Here is a 26004-nt window from a genome sequence, read left to right as displayed (position 1 = left end):
GCGGCTCCGGAGCCGCATGCGGCTCTTCAGCCCCTCTGTTGCGGCTCCCTGAGTCTACACCCACACTAATCGTTTTAAAGCGAAAACGATCTCCGTCCACACGGTGTTTCAGCATCGTTTTCGAAATGATCTCTGTCCAGATTAAAACGCCTGAAAACAAATATCTCGTGACTATTCACGTACACTGGGCATGATGGTGACGGTGTAAACAGGAAGTAGATTGGTGGCTAAGTTAAAAAAGATAATCTTTAATAATGAAAGGTCGTGCTTGATACTTAAGATCTTCCTCTATAAACTCAAATAGACACATTTCGTGGAAAGTTTTAGAAGTTTTATTTTTCAGACTTAGTTACAGTGCTGCGGGTCTTCATCTCTCTCTCTATCACATCAAATATACTTTAAAATCAACACTTACACATAAATGTTTACTAGATTATGGGTCAATAAATGTGGTCAACACACGTCTCTCACTCGTTCCCTCGGTTTCGTTGTTGTTCTCACTCCTAGCTCTGCTGGTGGCTAAAGTCTCTGTCCTACTGGAGAGCAATCCATGTTTTGTTCCTTTACATTTTATCTGCAGACTTCACAATAGTTGTGCAGAACAAAATAAGCATTAATAAGGAAAGGAAAGTCCTCCGCTTTGTGTCCATCGTCCTCAAAGCTGCTAACCGGGACTTCAGACGTCCACTCCGTAGGTCTGATACCTCAGCTGGACACGCCGCTCACTAATCGCTCCAACAACAGCTGCTTCCTTTCCTTTATTTTCCTTTATTTTCCTTTCCTTTATTTACCTTTACTAGCGTTAAGGTAAATAGATAGATAGATATATACTTTATTCATCCCCAGGGGGAAATTTGTTTGTAGCAGCAGTAAACGAAGTTACAGAGTAAACGTAAAAATATGAAGTATGAAAGATGCTCAATATAATACAATAAAATAACAGAGCAGAATATAATACATTTAAAGAAAATAAAAAAGCACAGTATATACAACTAGAAAATTCCGCAGGGGTCCAAGGACAAAGGATGTCTTATGCTGTACAGATAGTAAAGTCCTGTTCGGCAAATTTGTGATTTGTGATATGGGCTATACAAATAACATTTTAAACCGAAATTGCATAATGCATTATAACTGATTGTTATACATTATTTAAAAAATTGGAAAAAGATGTCAGTGAGTGACCAGCAAGTATTACACTTGAATTGAGCCGTCATAAAATGCTTTATAATGTAGTAATGGTTTGTATTAATGCATTATACATATTTATGAGTGCCTAACTATAATTATACAGTGTTATAAGCAATTTACAATACATTACAATTATGTTTATAATGCATTATAGACATGGATGTCATAGAAAGTATTACCTAAAGTTCTTCACTGAGCCTCATCTAGCCAAAGCTGAGTGGATGAGCTCATCATCATGATGTATGTGTACGACCATTATCCAAATCATACAGTAGACAGACAAAGCCTCCTCTCCACCTTCATCTTGCCGAAACTTTGCCCCTAAGACCCAAGGTTTCCTCTTACAAGCCTTTCCCAGGGCTCTCTGACAATGACTTTACTCCAACTCTCCGTGTCTCCTCTTTGATGAAACTGAAAATAAATCCACTCCAAAAGTGTCCAGCTCATGTCATTATTGTTACATAGAGGTAGGGAGTGTTTTTTCTTCTTTTTGCTCTCAAAATGATCTCCAATTACCCCAAAAAGCTGTGTTTGTCACATCACATCATAGAGGCGGAGGTATGGCTGAGGAGCAGCTGAGGAAAAAAAGAACCTGGGGGGCCTTCAAAGACGTCATTTGATCTGACAGAGCATTTGCACATTTCAGAAACCGGAAATTTGAGATCAAGCTTTTATGCTTGGTTGCAGTCCAAAGTGAGTGTGACACACAAATAATCGGAGAGGGAAGAATAGGGTGAAAACTGGCGGACGGGGATGATTGATAATCAGCATGACAGTAGCCATGCTTGCCGTTTGTGCCTCTGAACATAGTGACAAGGGTCAGTGTGCTCCCGTGGGAGCAGAGCTGTGGGAAATGGAAGGACAATGCAGTCAGGAAGGCTGTGCTCTATAGAAATCGAATGCATCGCCGAAGGATGTTAATGTGTGAGAATTAAAGGGCTGAGAAGTCTTTTTATCCTGGAAACCCTTTTGGCATCACTTTGAAGATCTGTCGTCAAGCTGGCATACAGTTAATATCTAGATTGATTCAATTTAGTCAATGCACTAAAGTTAAAGTAGCAAAGGTTGAGTAAAACTTTCTTGAATGAATATTTTAAAAGTAATCTCTAATCAGGGGCCATATACTCCATCCAAATCCCAGTAAGGATAAACAATATAAAAAAATTAAATTAATGAGACTTGAATGGAAGATAAAATAATATTTTTATTCCTATGAATATAGCTATATAGACAAAGCTTTGTCTACCAATTAGCATCAAGGTTGATACTGCTAATAAAGTACAGTAAACCTTAAACTAAAATTCAACATCAGAGATGGAACACGCTGCCATCTAGTGTTGTCACTGGGGTAATGTTCGAAGATTCAGGATATATGTTCACTATATATTGTACAACAAACATGGTAGCAAACTGTTGCCTATTTTCACATCCAGCAGACACGGAGCAAGTCATGCTTGTGTCCACCTGAAGAACTTAAGTCTAATATCTATCCATCTATCTTTCTCTCTCTCTCTCTCTGTGTGTGTACAATTACAGATGAAATATAATACCACAAAGGTTCTGTCCAACAATGTAATTATGTCGTGTGTTAAGAAAATTGCAGCTTCAAGGGTTATTAATTACAAGAATGCAATAAAAAAGGCAGTTTTTAAACTTGCTGTCTGTGATTTGGATATCTGTATGCATGTCAATATAGCTGTAGAAATAACTTCACCCAGTCCCTCTGATGGAGGCAAACTTTATTCATGTTAAAATACAAGGCAGATGATGGGTCCAGCATGCAGTCACCACTACAGGAGTATTGTTATTTTCTTCGATTCTGCTATTTTACTAGATAGATGTGGATACGTTAACAACACAACAACAAAACACATACATCTAATAGAAAGATTGAATGCGCATCACTTTATCAATTTCATCCTTTTCAAGACCGCACAAAGCAATACTGCCTCCATGACACAACTGAATTTTACAGTTAGGGTCAAGAAACAGCATGAAATCATCTTTTTCATAAACACTATCATTTTGAGTTTGAGTTCATGACTGCATTCGTACAAAGGTGTACTTGATCTTAGGTACATAACTGAAATATGTTTTCTGTGATGTGACTGAAGCAGCCCCTTATCAATATGCAGTTTTGTATTCTGACCACAGTGAAGCAAAGTCTCTTCATTCTTCATGATAGATGCATGAGATGCAGTGTAGGAATAACCCGCATGTCTAAATACTATGTGCACTAACTATAGCATCTTCCGGAATTGCCGAGTGCGATAGCTGCTGGGCGGGTGAGGGGATACTTACGAGCACCCGGCTGAGCACAGCCGTGTTGCAGTTTACCCAGGGAACGAGAGGGTCGCCTCTGTGTTTTGGTTTGTACTTATCTCTGGAGTCTCTGGTGTCACCCTGAAAAGGGCGCAGACTGGGGACTCTATAGTTATACTCTGGGACCTCAATGCTCACATGGGCAGCAATGGAGAAACCTCGAAGGGGTTAATTGGGAGGAACGGCCTGCCTGATCTGAACCCAAGTGGTGATTTGTTGTTGGACTTCTGTGCTAGTCATGGATTGGCTATAACAAACCCCATGTTCGAGCATAGGGCAATTAATAAGTATACTTAGCACCAGAAAAAAGAGGATTGACTTGTGGTAGTATCATTAGATCTGCGGCCGTATGTCTTGGTTGAAGAGAGCAATAGAGCTGTCAACTGCTCACCAATTGGTGGTGAGTTGGATCAGATGGCCAGGGAGGCTGCGGTACAGACCTGGTAAACCTCATCGTGAAGTGAAGGTGATCTGGGAACAATTGGCTGAGGACCATGTTGGCAAGGTCTTCAACTCCAAGCTCCAGAGGAATTTTTCGTCGATCCCGAGGGAGGTTTGGTACATGGAATCCAAGTGGGCCATGTTCAAAGTCTCCATTGTGGAAGCAGCTACTATGAGTTGTGAGTTGTCAGTTGTCGAAAGGTCATCGGTGCCTGTCATGGCAGTAAACTAAGAACCCACTGGTGGAGGCCGTCAAGCTGAAGGAGGAGGCCTTTCGGGCTTTGCTGGCCCATGGGTTTTCAGAAAGTGCAAAAGGGACCGGTTGGCTAAAATGGTTGCAGCTGCTGTACTTAGTAAAAATACGGGGTGTGGGAGGAGTTCATTGAGACTATGGCGAAGGACTTTCAGTGTCCGGTTTGGGGACCTCACAGTTACATCTCTGCTCTTTGCAGATGATGTGGATCTTCTTGGCTCCATCAAACTGTGACCTTCAGCATGCACTGGGGCACGCACAGCTGAGTGTGAAGCTGTCAGGACAAGAGAGTACCTCCAAGTTTGAGGCCAGAAAATGGTGGATTGTGCACTCCGAGCTGAGAGTGAGTCACTACCCCAAGCGAGGAAGTTCAAGTATCTGAGGGTCTTGTTCACTAGTGAGGGAAAAATGGAATGCAAGATGGAGAGGCGTTTCGGTGCAGCCTCAGCAGTAATGCTGGCTTTGTACCAGACCATTGTGATAAAGAGGGAGCTTTGGAAGGCAAGCCTGGCTTTGGGTAGTGACAAAAAAAGTGTGACCATGGACATCTCCTTTTGGAGGTTTAGAAGCACTTGCAAGTTGTAAACACTAAAACATGAATGACCTTAATGGCCTGGTGCAGCTGTCCCACCTGGCTGGACTGTAGGCCACCCAGGTTTGTGTGCAGTACGTTATTCATATCAATTGTTACCATGTATTTGTTAACATTGCAAAATCGTTAATTATCATAATTTTTGATAATTATATCAAGGCAATTCTATAAGAATTTGGTAACTTCCATGAACTATAACTAACTTGAAACTCTAGTTTATGGACATGGATGATTCTGCACCTCACAAATTACATCTAGTGCCAACATTCAGTGCCAATCCAGGACGTAGCGTGTCCTTTATTAAGTAAGGCGTAAAGTAAAGGGGGTGAAGGTCAAGGTGATGGATAGGCGTGCAGCGAATAACATAACTGCAATTAACATTTCCCTTTTTATTAACAGAGACCACAATCTTTCTCCAACCAGTCATTGTTTTTGTTGCCTAACCTTAACCAAAGTTTATTTGATTGAGATAGATAGATAGATAGATAGATAGATAGATAGATAGATAGATATTAGTGCTGGGCAACGATTAACATTTTTAATCACGATTAATCGCATGATTTTCTGGGATTAATCGCGATTGTTTGTTAAATTCTCAGTAGCGATAACTAAATGATATGCTGATTATACATATTCCAAACAAAACAACTTTAAAAACTCAAAAAAATATAATTGAAATGAATCATTTTTTTTTTGCTTTTTTTGGTATTTTGGTCAGACACAACGCTGATTTCCGTGTAATATATGTGGCATTTGTTATAAATGTACGTTGGTACATAGAGGCTGATAAGAAGCTGTACATGGAGGGACTTAGGACCCAGGGGAATGTAGGTGAAGGAAACAGGAAGAGACGCCACACAAACAGCTGTTAAAAATGTCCGCTTAATAATTTCAAAAAAACGCGCAATAAAATAATTGTCGGCGTTAATTAATTAATGCGATAATAACTTGTTAACTTGCCCAGCACTAATATATAAATATATAATTGTTACCCAACAAAAATGATATCATATATGACATGAACAGATATATTTGAAAGTGAGCATTTGAAAAACCTGGAAAAAATATTAATCTGGGGTGTTGTAGAATTGTCCGTTATTAATGTTCTTCTGTGTAGCGACAGTAAAGACTTCACAAAAAGTGAGAGGAGAGAGAGCACGCTGCAATAAAGATCCCCGGCCCAACTCAAACCGACCAGTTCCAATTCAAGTTTGATTTGATTTTTGTTTTTTTAATCATAGCACCACACCGCTAGCTCTCCAACATCCTCACGGGGCCAAAAATTTAGGACTTTTCTCTTCTTGTCTGTTGATATGCAAACATAATAATCCCTTTTTTTGGCCTATGACCAACTTTTCCCAAGGTCTACGTGCAAATTCATCCGTATCACTTCGAGGAATCCAGCTAAAAACCTGATATCGCAACATTACACAATGAACCATAGGTCACTTTCTTAATTTTTGAGATGACTTGTTGTAGATTTTTGTGATTAAGTTGTGGAGTCAAGTTTAGAATCGTCCTAATGGTCTCTGTAAAAGTACAGAGCAACTGTCCCACCTACAAGTGGGACAGTTGCTCTGTACTTCTTCGAGACCTTGGCCGACCGTGACCGTGGCTTACTGGGTAGAGAGGGTTGTCCGCCAACCGAAAGGTCAAAGGTCACCGGTTCGATCCTCGGCTGCACCGTGTCCTGTGTTGAAGTGTCCCTGAGTAAGACACTGTACCCCTAACTGCTCCCCGGGCGCCTGTCATTGGCAGCCCACTGCTCCCTATATATACAGGGATGGTTCAAATGCAGAGAATAATTTCCCCACTGTGGGACTAATAAAGGAATGTTTCTTCTTTCTTTATGCCTCTCTTATTTACTAATCAGACTAATCAGGGTGTTTGCTGGCATCGTTATGAGATTTTATGTAGTAAATACCTTTACCATTTTGCAACTGCCAGTATGTACATTTTTCTGGAGCAGCTTTTGTGTCGCTGAATATCTTAAACTTCACGGCTTGGTATGAAATATATACAAATAGGATGTACCCTGCTGACATGGTTCCTGTTAAGCCACACGTCTCCATGTGTAACGTTTGTGAAAATTCACAAAAAGAGATAACTTATCCTCGTTCAGGACCCATGGCTGGTTATCCCACCTCAGTCTTGGGTGCAAGAAGGTCCCTCAGCAGAGGTGGAGGAACAGGCCAGGAGCTCTGCAGGGCAGCCTCCTGCAGCAGCCACCTGTTTCTCTGCCCGCAGACACAGCTCCTGAAGGAAGTTGGCTGTCTCCATTACCAGGTCGCTTTCATCATCTAACCAGGAGCATACACAGAGTAATTATGTCGGTTGTGTATATTTAACACAAGAAGACAGACACAGTAGCCTGACTGCAGTCCTGGCTTAAGACTTCATTGTCCTGTTGCTGAACTGCATTACATGTTATTGTTATCAATTAAATCAGATCATATATGACAACGGGGTGAATCTGACGTGGATAAAAACCTTCATTCCGACTCCAACAAGCCAATTGCCAGCATTAGGGAATAGAAAAAGACCAAACACGTGGAAGAGGAAGAGTAGGATGATGGGAAGATTTTATACTTTCAAAACTAAAGAAGCAGTTGGTTTAAAAGGAAAGAATCTGGACAGGTAAAATACTTAATATTCCTTCATTTTTTATTTTATTTTATCAATATTTTAAAAAATGTGTCCGAACATAAATTAGTTTTTACATAATTATAAAAATAGAGAGAGGATAAAGCGTTAATCTGCTTGTTTTCAAAACCTTGTTTTGTTCTCCTGGTAGATACATTGCCAGGCTGGTCAGGTTAGGTTAGGGGTCGCCCATGTCAGAGGTAACCCCCTGATGGTTTACTGTATATGAAAGACAGTTGAGGTGTCGTCCCGTCTGGCAGGGAAGCATGTGCTTGCGCTTTGGAAGGAAGTGCTTGAGTGCTAGGTACACAGCCTGTAGCAAGTTCGATTGGCCAGGAGGGACGATAACTTCTCGTTCATGGCTAGGGCTTTTGACATATTGCTGATTATGGTCATTTTGACCCAGCTGAAGGCTGGCGGCCGGTGTCAGAATTGAAGGAGGAAACCATCCAGAGGTCTGAAGCTTGAGCTGCCTAGTAGCTGAGCTGCTGCAAAGGCCCAAGAACTGCTGCCTGGTCTGATTAGCTTAGACAGTCAGCTTGAGTACCTGTAGAGCAGCTGAACCGACTAGCTCCCCCGGTTCCACTGTCTCTGACAAGGGACTGCAACAGCCAAAACTGGCAGCAAGTCTAAATCAGAGTGGACATAAAATGCCTAAGTTCACTTGACATCAGTGCCAAAGCCTGCGTTGAAGCATCACTAAGGCTCACTAAATTAGCTTTATCAGCACCTTTCAGTTCTTTCAACCTTGGAGTATCCATCTCCGGGTCGGCATCCTGCTCCTGCATACACCTGCACATCTTTTTATGGGTGAACCAGTGGAGCTTTTGGCACATCAGGCTGCAGTAAGTCACCTTAAAGACAAACAAAAAGAAACACGACCTGAAGGTATAGTTTTGATGACATGATTGAATTATATTACAGAAGGTGGCTTTTAACAGACTTTGACTTACTGCTTTACAAAGGGAGCATCTCTTTTCTGCTCCCTTCTCCCCACATGTAGCACAGTAATCAGCATCTACAAACGTCATCTGACCTGTTATAGCCTGGTTCAACACTGAGAACGCTGTTGGGTCGTTGCCCTAGAATTGGATGTAATGGTATATTAAAGTTATATCAACAACAGGGATTAAAAAGAAAAAGATTACTCAGTTACATATAAAGCTGCTATCAACAACTTCTTTTAACCACTGTTGCAACAATACCCTTCCTCATTTATCCTTTAAAAACAAAGGCCTTTTGCTACAAATTATATTAAATGTATTGCAATTCCAATCTCTTTCGGTGTAATGATCCTCACCTGCTGCTGTAGGAGTGTTGCCTCACAATAAGGAAACTTCTTGATACAATCCCAAATGAACTTCTCCTGGTACTGTGGGAAGCCATCACTGTCTCTCCCCCTCAGCAGGCTGGGAGCCAGCAGGATAAAAGCAGGTCAAGAACGACAGAAACATGAGATATAGCTGTGATTCCAATTTGACCCTGCATGAGTTTTCCTGACCATTCAAACAGTATATTGTACCTAGTGGTTGGATTCCTAAAATATTTTTTGTAGATATTTTGGGTCCCAAAAGGTGAACCTTCCCGATTGCGGTGGCTTCTTGACCTATGCTTTATTAAGCTTCCCAAATTTCTCAAGATTTCACAATCTAATGTGCAGATTAATATGAAATTTACGGAGCAACACCGTCGGCAGGTGCAGCATCAGCTGTAGCTGTGACACACAGTTCATGGAGGATATCACAGGGCTCTAAAACCCTTTGCTTCTGATTGCTGCAATTTGTGTCAAAAAATCAGATTCCTTCTGAATTATAACTCAGTCAAATATGACCACCCAGACGGGAACTGAATTTGTTTCAGAATCTGTTGTTCCAGAGGTTTGAATTTGCACCTTATATATACACTTATATATATATATATTTGCACTCTTACCAACATTATACTGCAAATACTGTACAACAATTTCCTTGAGATGAATAAAGTTTTATCTTATCTTAAGATGGGCATCGTATGACTCAAGCAACATTGAAGTGTACATTTTCAGAAATGTCTGGAATTCAATTTAAGACATACAGACATGTATTAGCCTAGTTAACATCTGCCCTTCAGAGTGGAGAGGTGCAGATACTGCGTCTGTGTGTCTGTCTCTTTCCATGCTGCATGAATGCTCATCATGCACCGTTTTTCTTTTCTTAAGTTTGAACCTGAGTTATTCAACAGAATGCAGAATACATACTCCATCAAGCTTTAGCTGTTCACCAGTCCATTTTCCCTTGCAGCACCGGGCCAATACTTTTACTCAGTAAAGTTAAGGTGGAGCTTGAACGTATGCAGAGAATCAGAAATTATGATCCAAGAAAAATCAGTAGGATTTGGACCTGTGCACAACAAAAGGCATTCGACCAGCTGAAAAATTGTCTCACATCACCTCAAGTGCTGGACACTCAATGACAACAACAAAAAGCTGAAACTGTCAGCGGATGCATCATCATAGAATTGGTACAGTCCTCCTACAAAAGGAGGGAGACGGAGCAGAGTTATGCACAGCTGAAGGATAAGGTGTTAGGATTGACATGGAGGTGCGAGCAGTTCAGAAACTTCCTCATCGCAATAAATTTCTGGACTGCAAGCCACTTGTTACTTTGTTAGGTTACCAGGCAAATATCAAGCTTCCTCCCAGGATCCAGTGGTTTTGACTCAGCCTCATGCAGTACAGCTACTCCATTTTCTATACCTAGATAAAACCCTGCTTACTGTAGGCACTCTCTCGTGGGCACCTGTAAATCAGGGCACAAGATTAAAGAACTCAGAGTTTTTTGTTGAGTTTTATTTAATGGAAGAATCCTAATCTGCTTAAATTAGACAATGAATAGCCTGCCCGCCAGTTCAACACAACAAGCAAAACTTGGAGAACAGCTGAAAGGGGACAGTGTTTGAGGCCATCTCATTTTACCTGAGAGGATGGCCTAATCAAGCAGACTGGCTGAGCTGTACTCACTGTGTATGGTGAATTGCAAATATGCGCAACTTTGTATTACATGAGGGAAATCCGGGGATGATAAGGTGTAGAAAGCAAGCCAAGGAAACAGTAGGGTGGCCCAGACTGAGAAGCCAACTGAATGAACTGGGGAAAAAACGTTTACTGATACTGATACTGATATTGGTCCAATACTGACTCAAATAGCTGGATCCGGTATTGGTGACAATGGGTTGATCTGGTATTGGATACCATTATTTAATAAATAACAATTCAGTAAACTTAAATCTTTGTATTTATTTGTTACATTTTGTTTTACAAAGTGAGGAGAGCTATGTTTAAGACAAGCTGCATGTTGCCTTACACATAAAAGAATGATCCCAGTTTCTTCCACACAGTGAGGCATATAGCTAATAATAGCTAGTTTAACATGCATATAGATCGGTACTTAGTATGGGCCGAATCCCAAAGCCCAGGTATTGGTATTGGTATCAGGGCTGAAAGAGCCGGATCAGTGCACCCAAAAAAAACTCCAAAACATGTATCACAGTACATGCCAATCCTTTCAAGTCACCCTCAACACCTACTACTCGAGATTTGTGGAGGTTGCAAAACTGAGAACTTCTTCTGAAGACACAGCCTCTCAGAACTTTTACAGTGATAATTGACCACAGTTCTCAAGTCAACAGTTGGACTTTTGCAGGAGCCTATGGGTGCATGCCATAGACTGTATATAAAGGTGGACAACATGGCAGCTCTCCAAAAGTGAAGCCAAAACATCTTAATGCTCCCTTGTAGCTTGCTGTAGTGTAGCTTATAAACACCGCCCCCTCCATGTTTGTGGATGGGACATGGACCAAACAAAAAAATCAAAGTACACAAAATACATTTTTCCAACAGATAGTTTCTGTCAATTTAGGTAGTTCTCATCACCCTGATGTGTACAGTTTTCTGAGTAGTGGATTAATAAGTCGTATGAATAAGGAGGTGGTTCGGGCGGATGTATGGGTGGGACCTCAATACCGTGGCTCCACTACCCAGTCACTACTGCGCAGACTCTGGTTCCAAATGACGTCAAAAGCACAAGATGGCAGGTCCCGTATCTGGGATATTTTGGCTTCACTGGGAGGAAGTGGGGACGCGTTGTCCCTCGATACAATCTATGATTCAGATGCATCACAAGTAGCCCTAGGTTTGCTCAAAGCAATGGAGAAGCAGAGCGCTTTGTCCAGACTGTGAAACGGCTGCTAAAGAAAGCGCTAGACTCATACCTTGCTCTGTTCGCCTAAAGAACTACTCCATTGTCTAATGGCTATAGTCCTGCTAAACCTTCCCAGCATCCATACCTGCTCACTCCAGAAATTGCTGACAGTTTAGTCAGTTTACTTTGTGGATTTGTTAATAAAGATTAATTTGTACATGACCAAACAAAAGGGTTGCCTAACCTCCAAACTTAAACCAACACTGGAACTTGCTGTCGCATTCAAACAGGCCCTTTAATACACACAATAATACCACACAACATCAGAGTTATTCATTTTCTGATGCTGTTAAAGGTAATCCAGGGATTTTTGCTGCTGGGAAATAAGCCTATAGATATTAATATAAAGATCCTTTTGTGAAGACAAAAAAAGAGTTCCATGGATATAGTACTATACTGTATATATATGCATGACATGTATACTACCATTTGTACCTTCATATCCTGATGTTCTTACAGTATGACTCCTTTCATAACCTCACCTCCATAAGGCCCCCTTCATACAGTATATGTAACAAGAGGTGGTCCTTGGTCAGATCGTGTATTTTACCAGCAATACATGACCATAGTGGTGGGCTGTCAGGGCCAGCAAGGCCTTCTCTGCTGGCCTAAACATAATCACAAAGTTATAGCTATTTTATAATTTAATCATTTATTTCACAAATACACTACATGTATTCTAATTATTTTTCCCATTATCTTATTTTCTCATTGCACAGCTACTGTCTTCCTCAGTTGCTCTGCTTCCAGTGCAGCTTGTTTTAAGTAGAGCTTTTATCCAATCAGATTTCACCTCTGTGTCTCTAGGTAAGAAGAGAGGCCCGAGGCCCGCCGTTCCAGTTTAAGTAAATGGGGACGATATTGTTGATTGTCATAGTCTTCAACCAATCAGATCTTTAGTTTGACATGTTGGGCATATTCTTTGACGTGCCAGAGCTACCGAGGTACTCCTACAAGTATGTCCGTATTAACGTGCAGCTCAGCATTAACGTCCGGCGGGATTGGTCAGTGGGCTAGCGTGACCGTTGTGACGCTGAAGCAGCTAGCAGAATTAGTATTAGTAGTAACAGTTCAAGTTTAAAGATATGTAAGAAGTTATGACATTGTTAGCATTTTGCTTGGTGTAGATTCTTTTTTTTTTGACCTAGCTTTGTTTTTTTAACACTCAATGGCTGAAGGAGGAGAAACGGATTTGGGAGTTACTGGCAACGCCTTTCTGGACAAGGACATTTCCAGAAAAGCTGGACATTATAAGAAAGGGTCGGCCAACCCCACAGCTAGCCCTGAACCAGCCAGGAAAATAATTTGTACGAACAGTGTTCCTGTCTAACAGCGTCGGAGAATGCGTTTTATTTGCAACTGAGCGTCTTGGTATTTGGAGCTGTTTGGAGCTACGCTAACCTGAAGTGGCTAACCAAGGCAGCAACACGACACCATAGCACGGCAGGACACTTACAAGCTACGGTGCTTTTGAAAACTTTTGGAGAGACCCGAGTGGATCTACAACTCAACGAACACGTTCGCAGGAGGACCTCTGACTGGAACTGAACCTCACCGATGTTCTGTACAACCGCGGTAATAAATTCTTTGTAATCAAAGAAAGGAGGATGGACTTTGTCTTTAAGTGAACAGCAGCTTTGGTAAGTGAAGTGCTTTTGTGTTTTTACATCTGCAGTAACGTTACTACTGTTAGATTTTCTATGGTGTTTTTATGATATGGTGAATATTGTTCCCTCTGATGTGAATAATATTTGAATGGCTCGTGTTCTTCAGTGTGCGGCGGAATAAGTGTTTTAGCGCTGCAGCATTGCTGGATTGATTTGTCATGCTTTGTTGTCTTATAAATATATGTGACTGGTTCTTGTGAGTTTGTTCTTATCATTTTGTTAATTACATTGATTTTGACTATATGCATTGTCCGTTAATGATGAAACATCCAGTCATGTGTGTGGTTAGGGTCGGACATTTGATTCTCTGTTTGGGCGGTTTTCTTTAACAAAGCAAGAATGATGGTCTGGAGAAATGGGGATTGTGTGGAGATTGCTTTAGCCCTGTTTGAATCAGTAGGGGACAGCTGCCTAAACGCTGCGGGGAGAATTTGTAGCTTGTGTGTTGCTGTTTTTTTCTGCCAAGCTAGTTTAGCGCGCCTCCCAGAACACACGCGCCACACGAGGGTGTGTTTTTGTTTTGCTTCCGGGGTCAGAGTGTGTGTCTCTTATGCTAGGTGGGTTGCCAGGTTGAGCGCAGTGGCTCCACCGAAAGAACATTATATTTCCCACAATTTAAGCTTCTGCATTTTCCAAATGCCCTTGTATTATTTAAATGTATTGTTCAGTTCGTAAGCCTCGTACCGAACGGGTTAATATGAATACGTGTATTGTTACACCCCTAGAAACAAATAATAACCGTAGCTGTGGCGTCATAATGAGATTATTAGGAGGTGGTTCAACTGTAGTAGGACAGCACAGAAGGCCCAGGTATAAAATGCACGGCCCACCACTGCCATATAGAGATAAAAGGAGAGTGTCTGCAGATGGGTTACCAAGACTATAAAAAGTGTGCCATGAGCCTTGGAATGGTCAAAGACACTGAACATTTGTTGTTCTACTTTCCCGCCTGAAACAGTAAGGTCTTGGGTTGTACTCAAACAGGTTCAGTGATCATTGTAATCGAAGAAAACCCTATACTATCACTAAAATGTTATTATACAGTATTTTAAATGGTTCAGAAGAAAGGGATGGACCTTTAATAACAAAACACAGATTGATTTAACCACAATTACGAGAGCAACTTGATGCTGATCTACCAGTCAAGTCAAGTCCATTTTTTGTTTTATAGCACCAAATCACAACAGAAGTCATCTTATGACATGTTTCATATAGGTCTGTACCCTACTCTAACCCCCTGTAAAATGAGTGCTGGGAGTGCTGCTGGTCATATATTCAGAGGACAGACTCGTTGCACTCACTTCTTGACAAGTGCATCCAGCTTGTCATCTTGTTTCTGCAGGAAGGCCAGGCATTTCTGCAGCACACAGCTGATGTAGTGCATCTTTATGGCAAGGATCTCATTCATGTCCTGCTGCTTCACACACTGCTCACACAGCATATCCATCACCTGGTAACACTTCTCCAGAGCTGCCACATCGACCAGCACAGGGTTCTCCTTCACCAGCATGACTATCTGATAGATTGGAGAGTAGGTTAGATAAACATTGCTGGACAGAAATAATGTCACTGATTGAGACATAAAGAAGAGACTTACATTACATTTACATTACATTACAGTCATTTAGCAGACGCTTTTATCCAAAGCGACTTACAATAAGTGTATTCAACATCGGTTTTGACTTCATCAGCAAATCACCAAAGTCATAAGAATTCATCCTCTGGGCACCAGGGATATGTGTACAAAGTTATATGGCAATCCTTCTAATAGATATCATTCTATTAGGCTAGATAGAATTTTATAAAAAAAAAACTAAAAAAACTTAAATGTCAACTGCATGGTGGTGCAAGAGGAAAAGTCAGGGGATCCCCAGGGGGACCAGTTGGCTTTATCCTCTGAGGAACAGGAATTCACCCAATTGTTATTGAGATATTGCCATCCATTGGTCACATGGACCTTAATGGATTTCAAAGAGCACTTGCCTATCTAAGCACCACTGTGAAAGTATTCTCTATTATTAGCAATACACCACAAACCACAATCCTTATTCAGTCCAAGGATGTAGTCAGTGGAGGGTGGTTGCAGGAAGAGTTGAGAAGTGCAGGGGTTAGTGGGTTGGTGGGTTGGTGGGAGGGGGCCTATGCGTCGAAACTGTCAAAAACTTAACCCGCTCTGCAGCCACGGTACTTCTTCCTGATTTTGTACAGGATCTCCAGCTTCTCCCTGGGTACCTTAGCCGATCTTCCGGCAAGGAGTTTTTCCTTGGTGTAAACAAAGGAGCTTTTCCCTCCACAGCAGGCACTCTCATATCTCCCCAACAAAGAGAAGTGTCTCAAACACCAGTCTCTGGAATAGGTACAGCCTGTGTGTTCAGACTCTTTGCAGAGATAACAAAATTAGGAGAATGTGAATATATATATGACCAGAAACTTGATCATAGCTTATATGACAAAATGCAAGCTGAAAGATCAGTGCTGATTGTGTGTGCCTATGCTGCTTTACATAGGCACACACACTGAGACCACCACTATGAGCTGGTTTCATTCATTCATTTAATTCTAGAAGGTTTTATTCAGTGGGTGATATGTGTTTAGTATCTTTCAGCTGCTGAGGAGGCCCATCTTTCAACCATTAATGCTGAACACCATTAATGCTTTAGAAAGAAAGTTAGATTTTTTGGAAGGGGTAAAGTTTTGCTCCAGTGACGCTAGAACCCCTGGACAGAAGACTATAAAACAAGGGGAAGCGCTTCTTTCTTCTCTTCAATGCCTTTTCTCCTACGTATGTAGTTTTTGCTCTTCGCTCTTTAGTTTGATCCGTTACCTATAGCAGGTGGGCCTCCTACCGGATCTCAGCTGAATCCCCAAGCCGCACCGAACCTGTTCAAGTCCGGCTTCTAGTCAACTTTGAAAGAAAGAAACTGTCACGGGGCATGGAGGACTCAAGCGCAGACAGTCAGATGTAGTGAGAAAAAGGGTTTTAATGACTCACGAACACAACAGGGAATCCAAGGACGAGACAAGAGACGAGGGGGGAAATCTGGCAGGGCAGACAGACTGGGAAACCAGGAACAGGATGAGCACAAACGGGCAGGTAGGTATGAACAATGGCCTGGCAGTGAGTGACTGAGAGACAGGGGTTTATAAAGTGACTTGAACAGGTGAGGGGAGTTGTGCTGATGAGGAGGAGTGCTTGATTACTGATCAGGGACAGATGAAGGGAGTTAGACTGGTGCTGAGGGAGTGGCTGACAGGTAGAGTGAGGAGCTACAGAAAAACACACAGAACACACAAGGCAAAGCCTGATCGTGACAGAAACTTTGAAAAAAGAAACTCTGAATTCAACCACCATCTTTTCAGGGGGGTGAAAAGATGTTAGCATCTTGCTAACTGTTGAGAGACACATATCGGCTCAAGTCGGGCTGCCAGTGGGACGGAGCACACACAAAAATGACCAATGACAAAAAGGACCTCCAGCAAAGATCAACTGCCTCCTTCAGCACAATTTTTCCCTGGCCATCAAAACCGCAAAGGGATACTGGGGTTGATAATATAGACTACTAAGTAACCAAGACGGATCTCCCATCAAAATAGTAACGATACTGAATTGCTTCCCAATGTCTTAGCTGTTGAACAGTTCATTACTTCAATTTGCCAAGATTGTATTTCCTTTGTGGTTTCCTTTGATTCCAGATATGACTACATCACACCAAGATATCCTTCACTAATTACCTGGTATATAATGTCGTCAACCTTCAATCATCAATCATTCATTGCTGTATTCATTGCATTTAGTCGTGGTTGTCTGTGCACAGTTATGGAAGGATTAAATTGTCATCCGAGGACGGAAAATAACAACGTATCCTCTTACAAAGGTTTGTATGATATCTTACAAAAAAGCTACTCCTCATTTTTCCTACGAAAGCCAGGAACATGTGTCAATATCCGCTTGTTACATGCATACAGTCTTTTCAAAATAAACTGCTGTCTTCAGAGGAAACAACTTGAGCTTCGTTTATATTTGCACTTGGCACCGTAGCGTGAGCCTCCGCAAACGGCACATGTGCTCTGAGCTGCACTGAGGCATTTATGCTCATGCCCAGTTTGTTGCATTATTCTCCGAAACGATAGAGGGCGTAGAAACAAAATGAACTGTTAAGAATCACAAAGATAACAAGTGTAACCAGCTAAAAAACAACCTCCACAATGCAGAAGAGTGATTGTAATTATCTAAAAACTCATCTCATACTCATGGATTACTATAGTTCCTTTATACAAGCTCTGTAAAGAAAGAAGTCAAGTATTGCATGCATTATTAAGAAACAAAGGTTGAATATCCAGTAAACAATTTGATTTGGCTGCAAAATATTTACTCAAATGTAGATATTTATGACCTCCTGTTTCTAAAACATTTCAAATTGGCTATCTTTGAATAAACTCCAGATATGTTAATAGTTATTTTATCAGTCAACTCTTTGTGACAGTCATGTTTGAAAAGCTCTGATTGCGTACAATGCACGTGCTAAGTTACAAAAAAATTCAGAGGCGCACAACCAAAGGCTTCGGAGCTTTGGCGCACCATGCACCAAATGATTACGGCCATGATTACGTCATTTTCGCTTTGGCGATCATAAACTACGCTTTAGTTCGATTTAAGCAACAAAACTACTTGTCTAGTTTAAGACAAAGATGTGATATAGTTAGTTCGGTTTGGTAACAAACCTACTTGGTTAGGTTTAGGAAAAGATCATCGTTTGGGTTAAAATAACTACGGAAGTGCCGTTACTGAAGTACGCAAGTTGGGTGACAAAAGATTCAATGTTGACTTTTCGTTTCACATTCAGGACGAACAGTGGTCTCCTGGCTGAAAGACCGGGGTTTGTTGGACACATCCACCTACTCAGCGCGGGCTTTTACGATCTTTATACTTCCTGAATCATAATTACGGGGATAACATACAAAATGATTTCATTGGATATCTACAAACTATTGACCATTTTGTTTGTGGGTATAGCTACGAATGATGGATGACAACAGCCTGAAAACAACCATAATGCAGTAAGAATATAATTCAGCATGTGCAAACCAACCACCCAAATGCTCATAGCATTGATATGTGTAGACCATGCTCATGAAGAACTTAAGTCTGTTTAGATATCTGGTTCACACTATTCAGAATAAGCACGTAAAGCTGAAGGCAAAGAAATAGTTAATACTGTCTAATCGGCCAATCAGGTTACTAATAACAGAGGGCTTCTCACTCGGCAGTCTGCAGTCTTGCTGCTCTTGCTGTATCAGCTTTAGCTCTCGGTTTCAACGTTGTTAGGCTGAAAAAACGGGCATGCAGGGTTTCGTCTGGAGATCTTGAAAGCCCAACTCGAAAAAGAAATGCCTGGACATATTTTCATATTTTTCATAAGTTCTGAGTCATTATTAAGTGTTATCCATCACATGATTCAAGGAATCCTACCCTTTCTTTCTTGTGCAGTGACAAGTCACCATCATGCATTACCTTTGTGAGAGCATACAAAAAAGTGCTTTGTAAAAAGATACTTGTTTAAAACTTATTTTGTTGAATAACTCCATAGTCAACATGGCGAGTTTTGTTTTTTTAATGTGAAAAGTTGTATTTAGGGAAGTTTGGCGTAAATACTTATTTTGCTCTGTGAGTTACAGCCACTGATTGGATATTGTGCTGTTTTTATAGTAGACAATGGGACAATAATGCATTTTGGTGCTGTTTCTATATTTTGGTCAATACTAGCAAGCAAGCACTAAAACACACTGTAAACATTGAACACAATGTAAACTATCTACAAAATAACACTGAAAACAATCAATGAAAACAGCTTCCTCCTGCGGCTGAAAACAGGGCCACTGTAGAGCTAAACGATTTACATATTTGCAGTTATTTGCATACCATTATTTGCGTTCAGGGTTCTGCAGCATGCTCCACTACTGCGGGACCCTTCTTGTCAAACACAATGTCACAGTGACTCCTCCAGGGGACACATTCGCCACAATTTGTGCATTACGTAGGGCTGTATAATGGAGACCTATCCTATAGTGGCCATGTCTTGACAACTATTGGATGAATTGACATGAAATATTAGTTATGGATGTTTAAGGTTCCCTCATGCTGAATCCTGATGACATTAGAGATCTCTTAACTCTTCATCTAGTGCCAGCTGCAGGTCAAACTTTTCACATATGCAATCACATGCCAGTGAACCTGTGAATAAGTGAGCAGGTTTTAGCTCATTAGCAGGCCTCACCTTGACCGGGTTTAGGTTGGTGGTCATGATGATCTTGTGCAAGGGTCCTGCCAGCCTGGGGGGTAGCCTGGGCTCTATCTCCAGCCCCTGTGGTCTTGTGTAATACTCCAGCCTCGCCCGCGAGAAGAAATTGTTAATCACTGTTACACAGTCGTGCTGGCCTGGAAGGAGAATGTACAGGTTAAGATGTAACCACCGTCTCGGTCACTAGTTAACTGACAACACAGTCTAAGCCTGTCTCACCTACAAACGCTGCCATCTGAGCAGCAGTGCGACCCACAGAATTCACCAAGTTTTTCTCTGCTCCGGCATCCAGCAACATGGAGGTGATGTCTGTCTTCCCTGGAGGAGGTGGATCAGAGATTTTCATTTTAGAAATACAACACTACATTGCATCAGCAATTATTTTTCTAGACTAAAATGACAATGAATGTTAGTCTATTTAACTAGAATTAGATTTTTGAGAACTTCAAGGGAACTGTACAACAAATGCTGGAAAACTGAGTGACAGTTATACCTGACAGGCCAGCAAACATGAGAGCAGTGTATCCATATTCATGCTGGTTGCAGTTGACATCGGCCCCATACTGCAGCAGCAGATGACACATATCGGCCTGGCCCTTATACGCTGCATGCATCAGTGGAGTCATACCACACTTAGGAAACAAATGAGAAAGACAACATTACATGAGGAGTTAGCTAATTTTATGCTGATGAACCTGGAAAAAGAAGCATGCCAGGCATTTACTTAAAGCCGCATCAGCTGATTTGTTTGATCACTTGTAGGGCAACAAGCTGAAACACATTGTTAACATTTACATTACAGAGTTGGTAATTAGTGTGTAGGATTACGGGGTATCTAGTGGTGGGGTTACATATTGTAACCAGCTGAACACCCCTCACCTCACCCCTCCCTTCAGGTAACATGAAAACTCAAAATGCCACATTTATGACACTAACAGCAAACCTGCCACAGAATTTCTGCAACTGCTACAATGCCTCAACCTAACACAACACATTAACTTGGATTTGGTCTGCTCCACTGGTCTTACAATACATCAACTCCACTGCCTCAACTTCAACATCTCTGACCAGCTGGCAGTCACTATGGACATTGACAACCGTAATGGTAAATGGTAAATGGACTGTACTTGTGTAGTTCTTTTCTAGTCTTCCGTCCACCCAAAGTGCTTTCACACTACTTGTCATCATTCCCCCATTCACACACTGATGACAGGGGCTAGGTGCCACCTGCCTATCAGACTAACTCGTTCACACACCGTAGGCACAGCTACGGGAGCAATTTTGGGGTGAAGTGCTCAAAGACACATCGACATGCAACTAGCGGAGCCAGTGGATCTAACCGCAGATCCTCTGATCGAAGGACAACCCTGCTCTCCACTTAGCCACAGTCGCCCATGAAACCCTATCTTCATCCTAAAAGAAAAAAATGCAAAATCTCTCACAGAAATCTCAAATCTATCTCCCCTCAGCTCTCCCGTGCCAGTCAAATTTCTGCCTCCCCGGGCTTGTCCGATTATTCCTCCGATCTTGTCAACTATTAATATGACTCTCTCTTCTTGGGTCTTAACTAACTACCATTAAAACCCAAACTTTCTCACTCACACACTCAGCTCCCGGGTATACTCCTGAACAAATGAAATCCTGTAAGTGACAGCCTGAAAGACTCCAAGACAACTGGTTAAACAGTGCATGTCCAAGATCGGAGATCGACAGGCGGATTGGTGCGGCTGCAGCAGTAAAGCAGGCGCTGCACCGGACCGTCTTGGTGAAGAGGGAGCTGAGCCGGAAGGCAAAGCTCTCAATTTACCACTCGGTCTACGTTCCTACCCTCACCTATGGTCACGAACTCTGGGTCGTGACCGAAAGGACAAGGTCGCGGCTACAAGCGGCCGAAATGAGCTTCCTCCGTAGGGTGGCCGGGCTCAGCCTTAGAGATAGGGTAAGGAGCTCGGTCATCAGGAGGGAGCTTGGAGTCGAGCCGCTACTCCTTCGCGTCTAAAGGAGTCAGCTGAGGTGGTTCGGGCATCCAATTAGGATGCCTCCTGGACGCCTCCCACTGGAGGTTTTCCAGGCACGTCCAACTGGGAAGAGACCCCGGGGAAGACCCAGAACACGCTGGAGGGATTACATCTCCCAGCTGGCCTGGGAACGCCTCGGGATCCCCCAGAATGAGCTGGAACATGTTGCCGGTGAGAGGGAAGTCTGGGTCAGCCTGCTTGGCCTGTTACCACCGCGACCCGATCCCGGATAAGCGGAGGAAAATGGATGGATGGATGTCCAAGCCTTCACAGACTACCTTCAACAAAACAGTCATCACAGTCCAGTTCACCAACTTCCTATACCTTATACACACGCTCTCTTTTCCATAATAAACAAACTTCTTACACCCAGTGACAAGTGCAACTCTTTCTTTCATTCTTCCAAACAAAAACCAACACCGTTTACAGTAAACCTGGCCACCTTCCCATCCAATCTTGCTAAGGACTGTCTCCCAGCTATTTCCTCACTCATCACAGATATAATCATCTCCTCCTTCAGCTTTGGTTCAGACCCCCAAACACTCAAATTGGCTGCTGTCAGCTCATCCTCAAACAACCTGGACTCAAGCCTGACATTATGAGCAATTTCTGGCCCATCTCAAATCTCTCCCGTCTGTCAAAAATACTGGAACGGGTTTTTGCCTCCCAACTCAAAGCCCAACTCGTCTCCAACGCCTTGTTCGAGGCATTTCAATCCACTTTCTATTTACAGCAGAGCACAGAACAACAACACCCTCCTCCTCTTCTCTGACTGTTCACCTCAGCATTCTCATCCTCCTCGACTTCACTGCAGCTTTTGACAACATCAACCACACCCCTCTCTCCCGCCTTGAATCCTCCCTCCACTTCACCAGGACTGCCCTCTCCTGGCGAAAGTCACATCTCACACAGACAACAATTCATAAACATCAACAAATGCTCCTCCTTTTCCAACCCTCTGTCCCCAGGCATTCCACAGGGTGCAGTGCTTGGTCCTCTAGGGCGAAGGTTTGGTTTCAACATTTGTTGGGACACATATTAGGTATGGGGTCTGGGTGTCCTCCTCCAGAACATTTTGAGTGTAAAAACACTTAATTTCCTATATTCTGTTGATTTTTTTCTGGAAATGTCTTTATTGATGTAAAGGAAAACACAAAAGTAATGCCCCTGGTGGCAATTCAAAATATAAAAATATAATGCTGTAAGGCTCTCAGGCATTCTGTATTGCTTTCAAATATCTATTATACTTTTCTTTAATTGTTATCTCTACTTTTATTGTCTTTAACCTCGTTAAATATGCATGTGGCACCTATTCACCTCAATGAAACATTCATTCATTTTAATTAATTTATAAATTCCTGGAATTCAAAAGCTCATTTGTGTTTCAGATTTCAGCTCATGGTCAAAACCTTCTGCACATTCAAAACATTTCCCAAAAAATCCCAAGATGTTAATGATATTACAATATATTTATATTTCATAATATTTAAATATTTAAATTATTAGGGAAATAATTGTGTTCCAGCAGCAGGTTACCAGCAACAGTAAATACACAGCAAGTAGAAATAAACTCCAGTACATCAAGAACTCTTTTTTCCTGCTCCCGTGATCCCTGTCCCACAAAGGATCCAAGTCCTTCCCCTCACTCACAAAGCCCTCCATGAACAGGCCTCCTCCTACCTCACTGACCTTCTCCACTGCCACACTCCTGCCTCTGCTCCTCTGATGCCAACATTCTGTCTCCACCACACAGGACCGAGCACCAGACCTGGGGAAATGAGCCTTCTCCAGAGCTGCCCCATCCCTCTGGAACTCTCTCCCCAAACACATGCGAGATCAACCAGTCCATGTTTAAATCACAAATCAAAACTCACCTTTTCAGAACTGCTTTTATTGTGTAATTCGTGTAATTCGTATTTCGTAATTCGTAATTTGTGTTGTTTATTTGTTTTATCATTTAATTTATCAAAACATAGTAGTGCTGGAAAGTTTAGAATTGTAGTATGCGTGGAAACAATGACATGGTCCTTAGAGGTTTGCAAGACAGCCCAGCAGGCAAATGTAGAAACTTTGGATGTAGTATTAAATATATGAATTCCCTGTGTATGCCTTATATCACAGACAGAAAACACTTGAAACAAAAGGTAACTGTGTGGGCAGTGATGTGAAGCTCTGTCACCACATCTGATTCTGACAGACGGCACTCTGAAGGAGTCTGTGAGCTACATGTAGTGGCGTGATGCTATTATCAAATACCTTTGAGGGCTGTGTCTGCCTCTCAAGAGTCAACTCCATATGTCGCCATCACAATGGATAACATATGTTACAGTGACATAACTGTTGCATTGTGGGTGGTCAGGAGGGGGGACGTAGTCATTTATATTACCATCATTTTGTCTCCTGTAATGTTGTATAATTTTGAGCACCACAAACCAGTTGCCATTGAGCACTACTGTATCACCATATTACATTAAAATAAATATATTTTTTAAAAAGAGTTGTGGCAGTTTCTCAACCTTGGATCTGTTGCCCCACGCAGGGTCACTTGATAAGGGTCCAGTAAGATTTGTAATACTTACACTACTGTATGTGTTGTTAACAAATGGCTTTTCATTATATCCATATAGGAGATTATGCTAAACAAATTATACACAAATGCAAATTTACAGGACAACCCTTGCTAGGAGTGACAATTCTGTGATGCAAGTTAAGGTCACAGTGAAGAAAGCCCGTCATGTTAGAGGGAGAAATATGCTCTATTGATGTTTTGGGTAGACTGGTCCTTTCAATATGAAGATCAATCTGACTAAATCTGTTTTACATAAATACATCTATTAGAGGAGGCTGAAAGTTCAATTTTAACAATAGCTTGACAAAAAAATCTGCTTTTTTTTTCTTTTTACTTTGAAAGCTCCAGAAAAAGCTATTGAATTGTTGTTTTTGTTCAAACACAAATGACTGTTTATGAATTACTTTAGCTGCTAACATTAAAACAATTTTCCCTTTCTATACTCATACCTCATCCAAAAAGTTGACTCGTACATCTTTGTTAGCAAGCAGCTGGGAAGCTTCCTGTTCATCACCTGTAGACCAAAAGGTATCACTGTAAAAACATAGCTGGTGGAGACGTTTGAGGTGTGGACATTAGAGCAAGAACAGCAACAATAGAGGAGAGATTTAGCAAAAGATGAGTGTCAAAAACAAACATCAATATATTACAATACATTACACCATACAACATTACGATTGTTATCATATCATTAAATATATATATATATTGGTGCAAATTTTGAATTCTGAATTTTCATTGTTTCCTTACCAGAACTATATAATCTGGTAGGAAAACAACATTTTTCCATGAAAGAAAATTAATTATTTATTCATTATCAGTGTCTAATTTCCTTATGATTAGTGCCGAATTACATATTCATGTCCAGGACACTTTTTTTTTAATTTTCAAAAAGGACATCCCCATAAAATACAATAACAGTACCATGATTTTACTCAATTTACTGTGCTACAAAATGATCTTAAGTGAGTGCCTAAAATGTTACTGAATCAAATTAATCTACAAAATTTGTCATAAACAAAGTTTTCACAAGAAAAAATGTCAAAGGTTTATAATAAGTGAGAAGAACAGTGAGTGAATAAAGCTAGAAGTGTAATCTTATAACTGATAAATAACTTACTACTTACCAGCACTAATAACTTGCAGGATCTTCCTCTCAGATGCTGATAGTTCTCCTTTCTGAGAAGCAGCCATCCTCTCTGATCAGCTCTGTTCTGTCTGAATGATCTGACCTCTTCTGTCCTGCTCTGCAGTTTGGTCCAGCTGACAGGTACAATCTACGGGTAGACTGAGAAACTGCTTGGACACAACAAAGAATGGATCCATCCCTGGAACGTACCACTATACCAAACCAAGGGAGAGACACCTGTTGTCTGCAGTATAAACATGCTCAAAGGAATATATATTGTATTGATTTCATCTATACATAAAGTTTGGCTCTGACTAACTCTGACTACTGAATGTGTTAAATGTGTCATTCAGTCCAGACTCACATGTACTAAGTCATTAAGCCTCGCTACATTTACAGAATCAAGTATGACAAGCTGCAGCTTCCGTGAAAGCACCTGACATGTTTCCATCGTCCACACATACATTCTGAATCTATGGGATTTCTATGATCATGTGTGGGAGGCTAAACTCAGTACAGACCCACACACTGCCTTTGGGGTTCATCTTTCTCCAATTAGTTATACCATTACTGTCACACTTAGGTTGTTAGCATCAGTAATTATTTTCATACAAAGTAAGGATGGTCAGTGGAGCTGAGGCAGCC

The 26004-nt window shown here is 41.5% G+C and overlaps 1 protein-coding gene across 1 annotated transcript; it reads right to left on the bottom strand.

The window, feature by feature from the left end:
* Positions 1–6941: 6941 nt before the first annotated feature.
* On the bottom strand, positions 6942–25424 carry LOC142965023 (ankyrin repeat and MYND domain-containing protein 2-like). Its single transcript, XM_076105701.1, has 10 exons — positions 25358–25424; positions 24680–24744; positions 20137–20275; positions 19863–19961; positions 19620–19780; positions 14646–14860; positions 8707–8848; positions 8393–8521; positions 8170–8293; positions 6942–7096 (listed from the first exon to the last, which is right to left on the bottom strand). Exons 1-10 carry the CDS (start codon positions 25422–25424, stop codon positions 6942–6944), a joined length of 1296 nt encoding a protein of 431 aa, XP_075961816.1.
* Between the last annotated feature and the right edge of the window lie 580 nt (positions 25425–26004).

The sequence above is a fragment of the Anarhichas minor genome, unplaced genomic scaffold, assembly GCF_050575085.1.
Source record: "Anarhichas minor isolate MPS153535 unplaced genomic scaffold, ASM5057508v1 ptg000033l, whole genome shotgun sequence".
Lineage (NCBI taxonomy): Eukaryota > Metazoa > Chordata > Actinopteri > Perciformes > Anarhichadidae > Anarhichas > Anarhichas minor.
The sequence above is the reverse complement of the archived record's forward strand: the minus strand, read 5'-3'. Positions and strand labels throughout refer to the sequence as shown.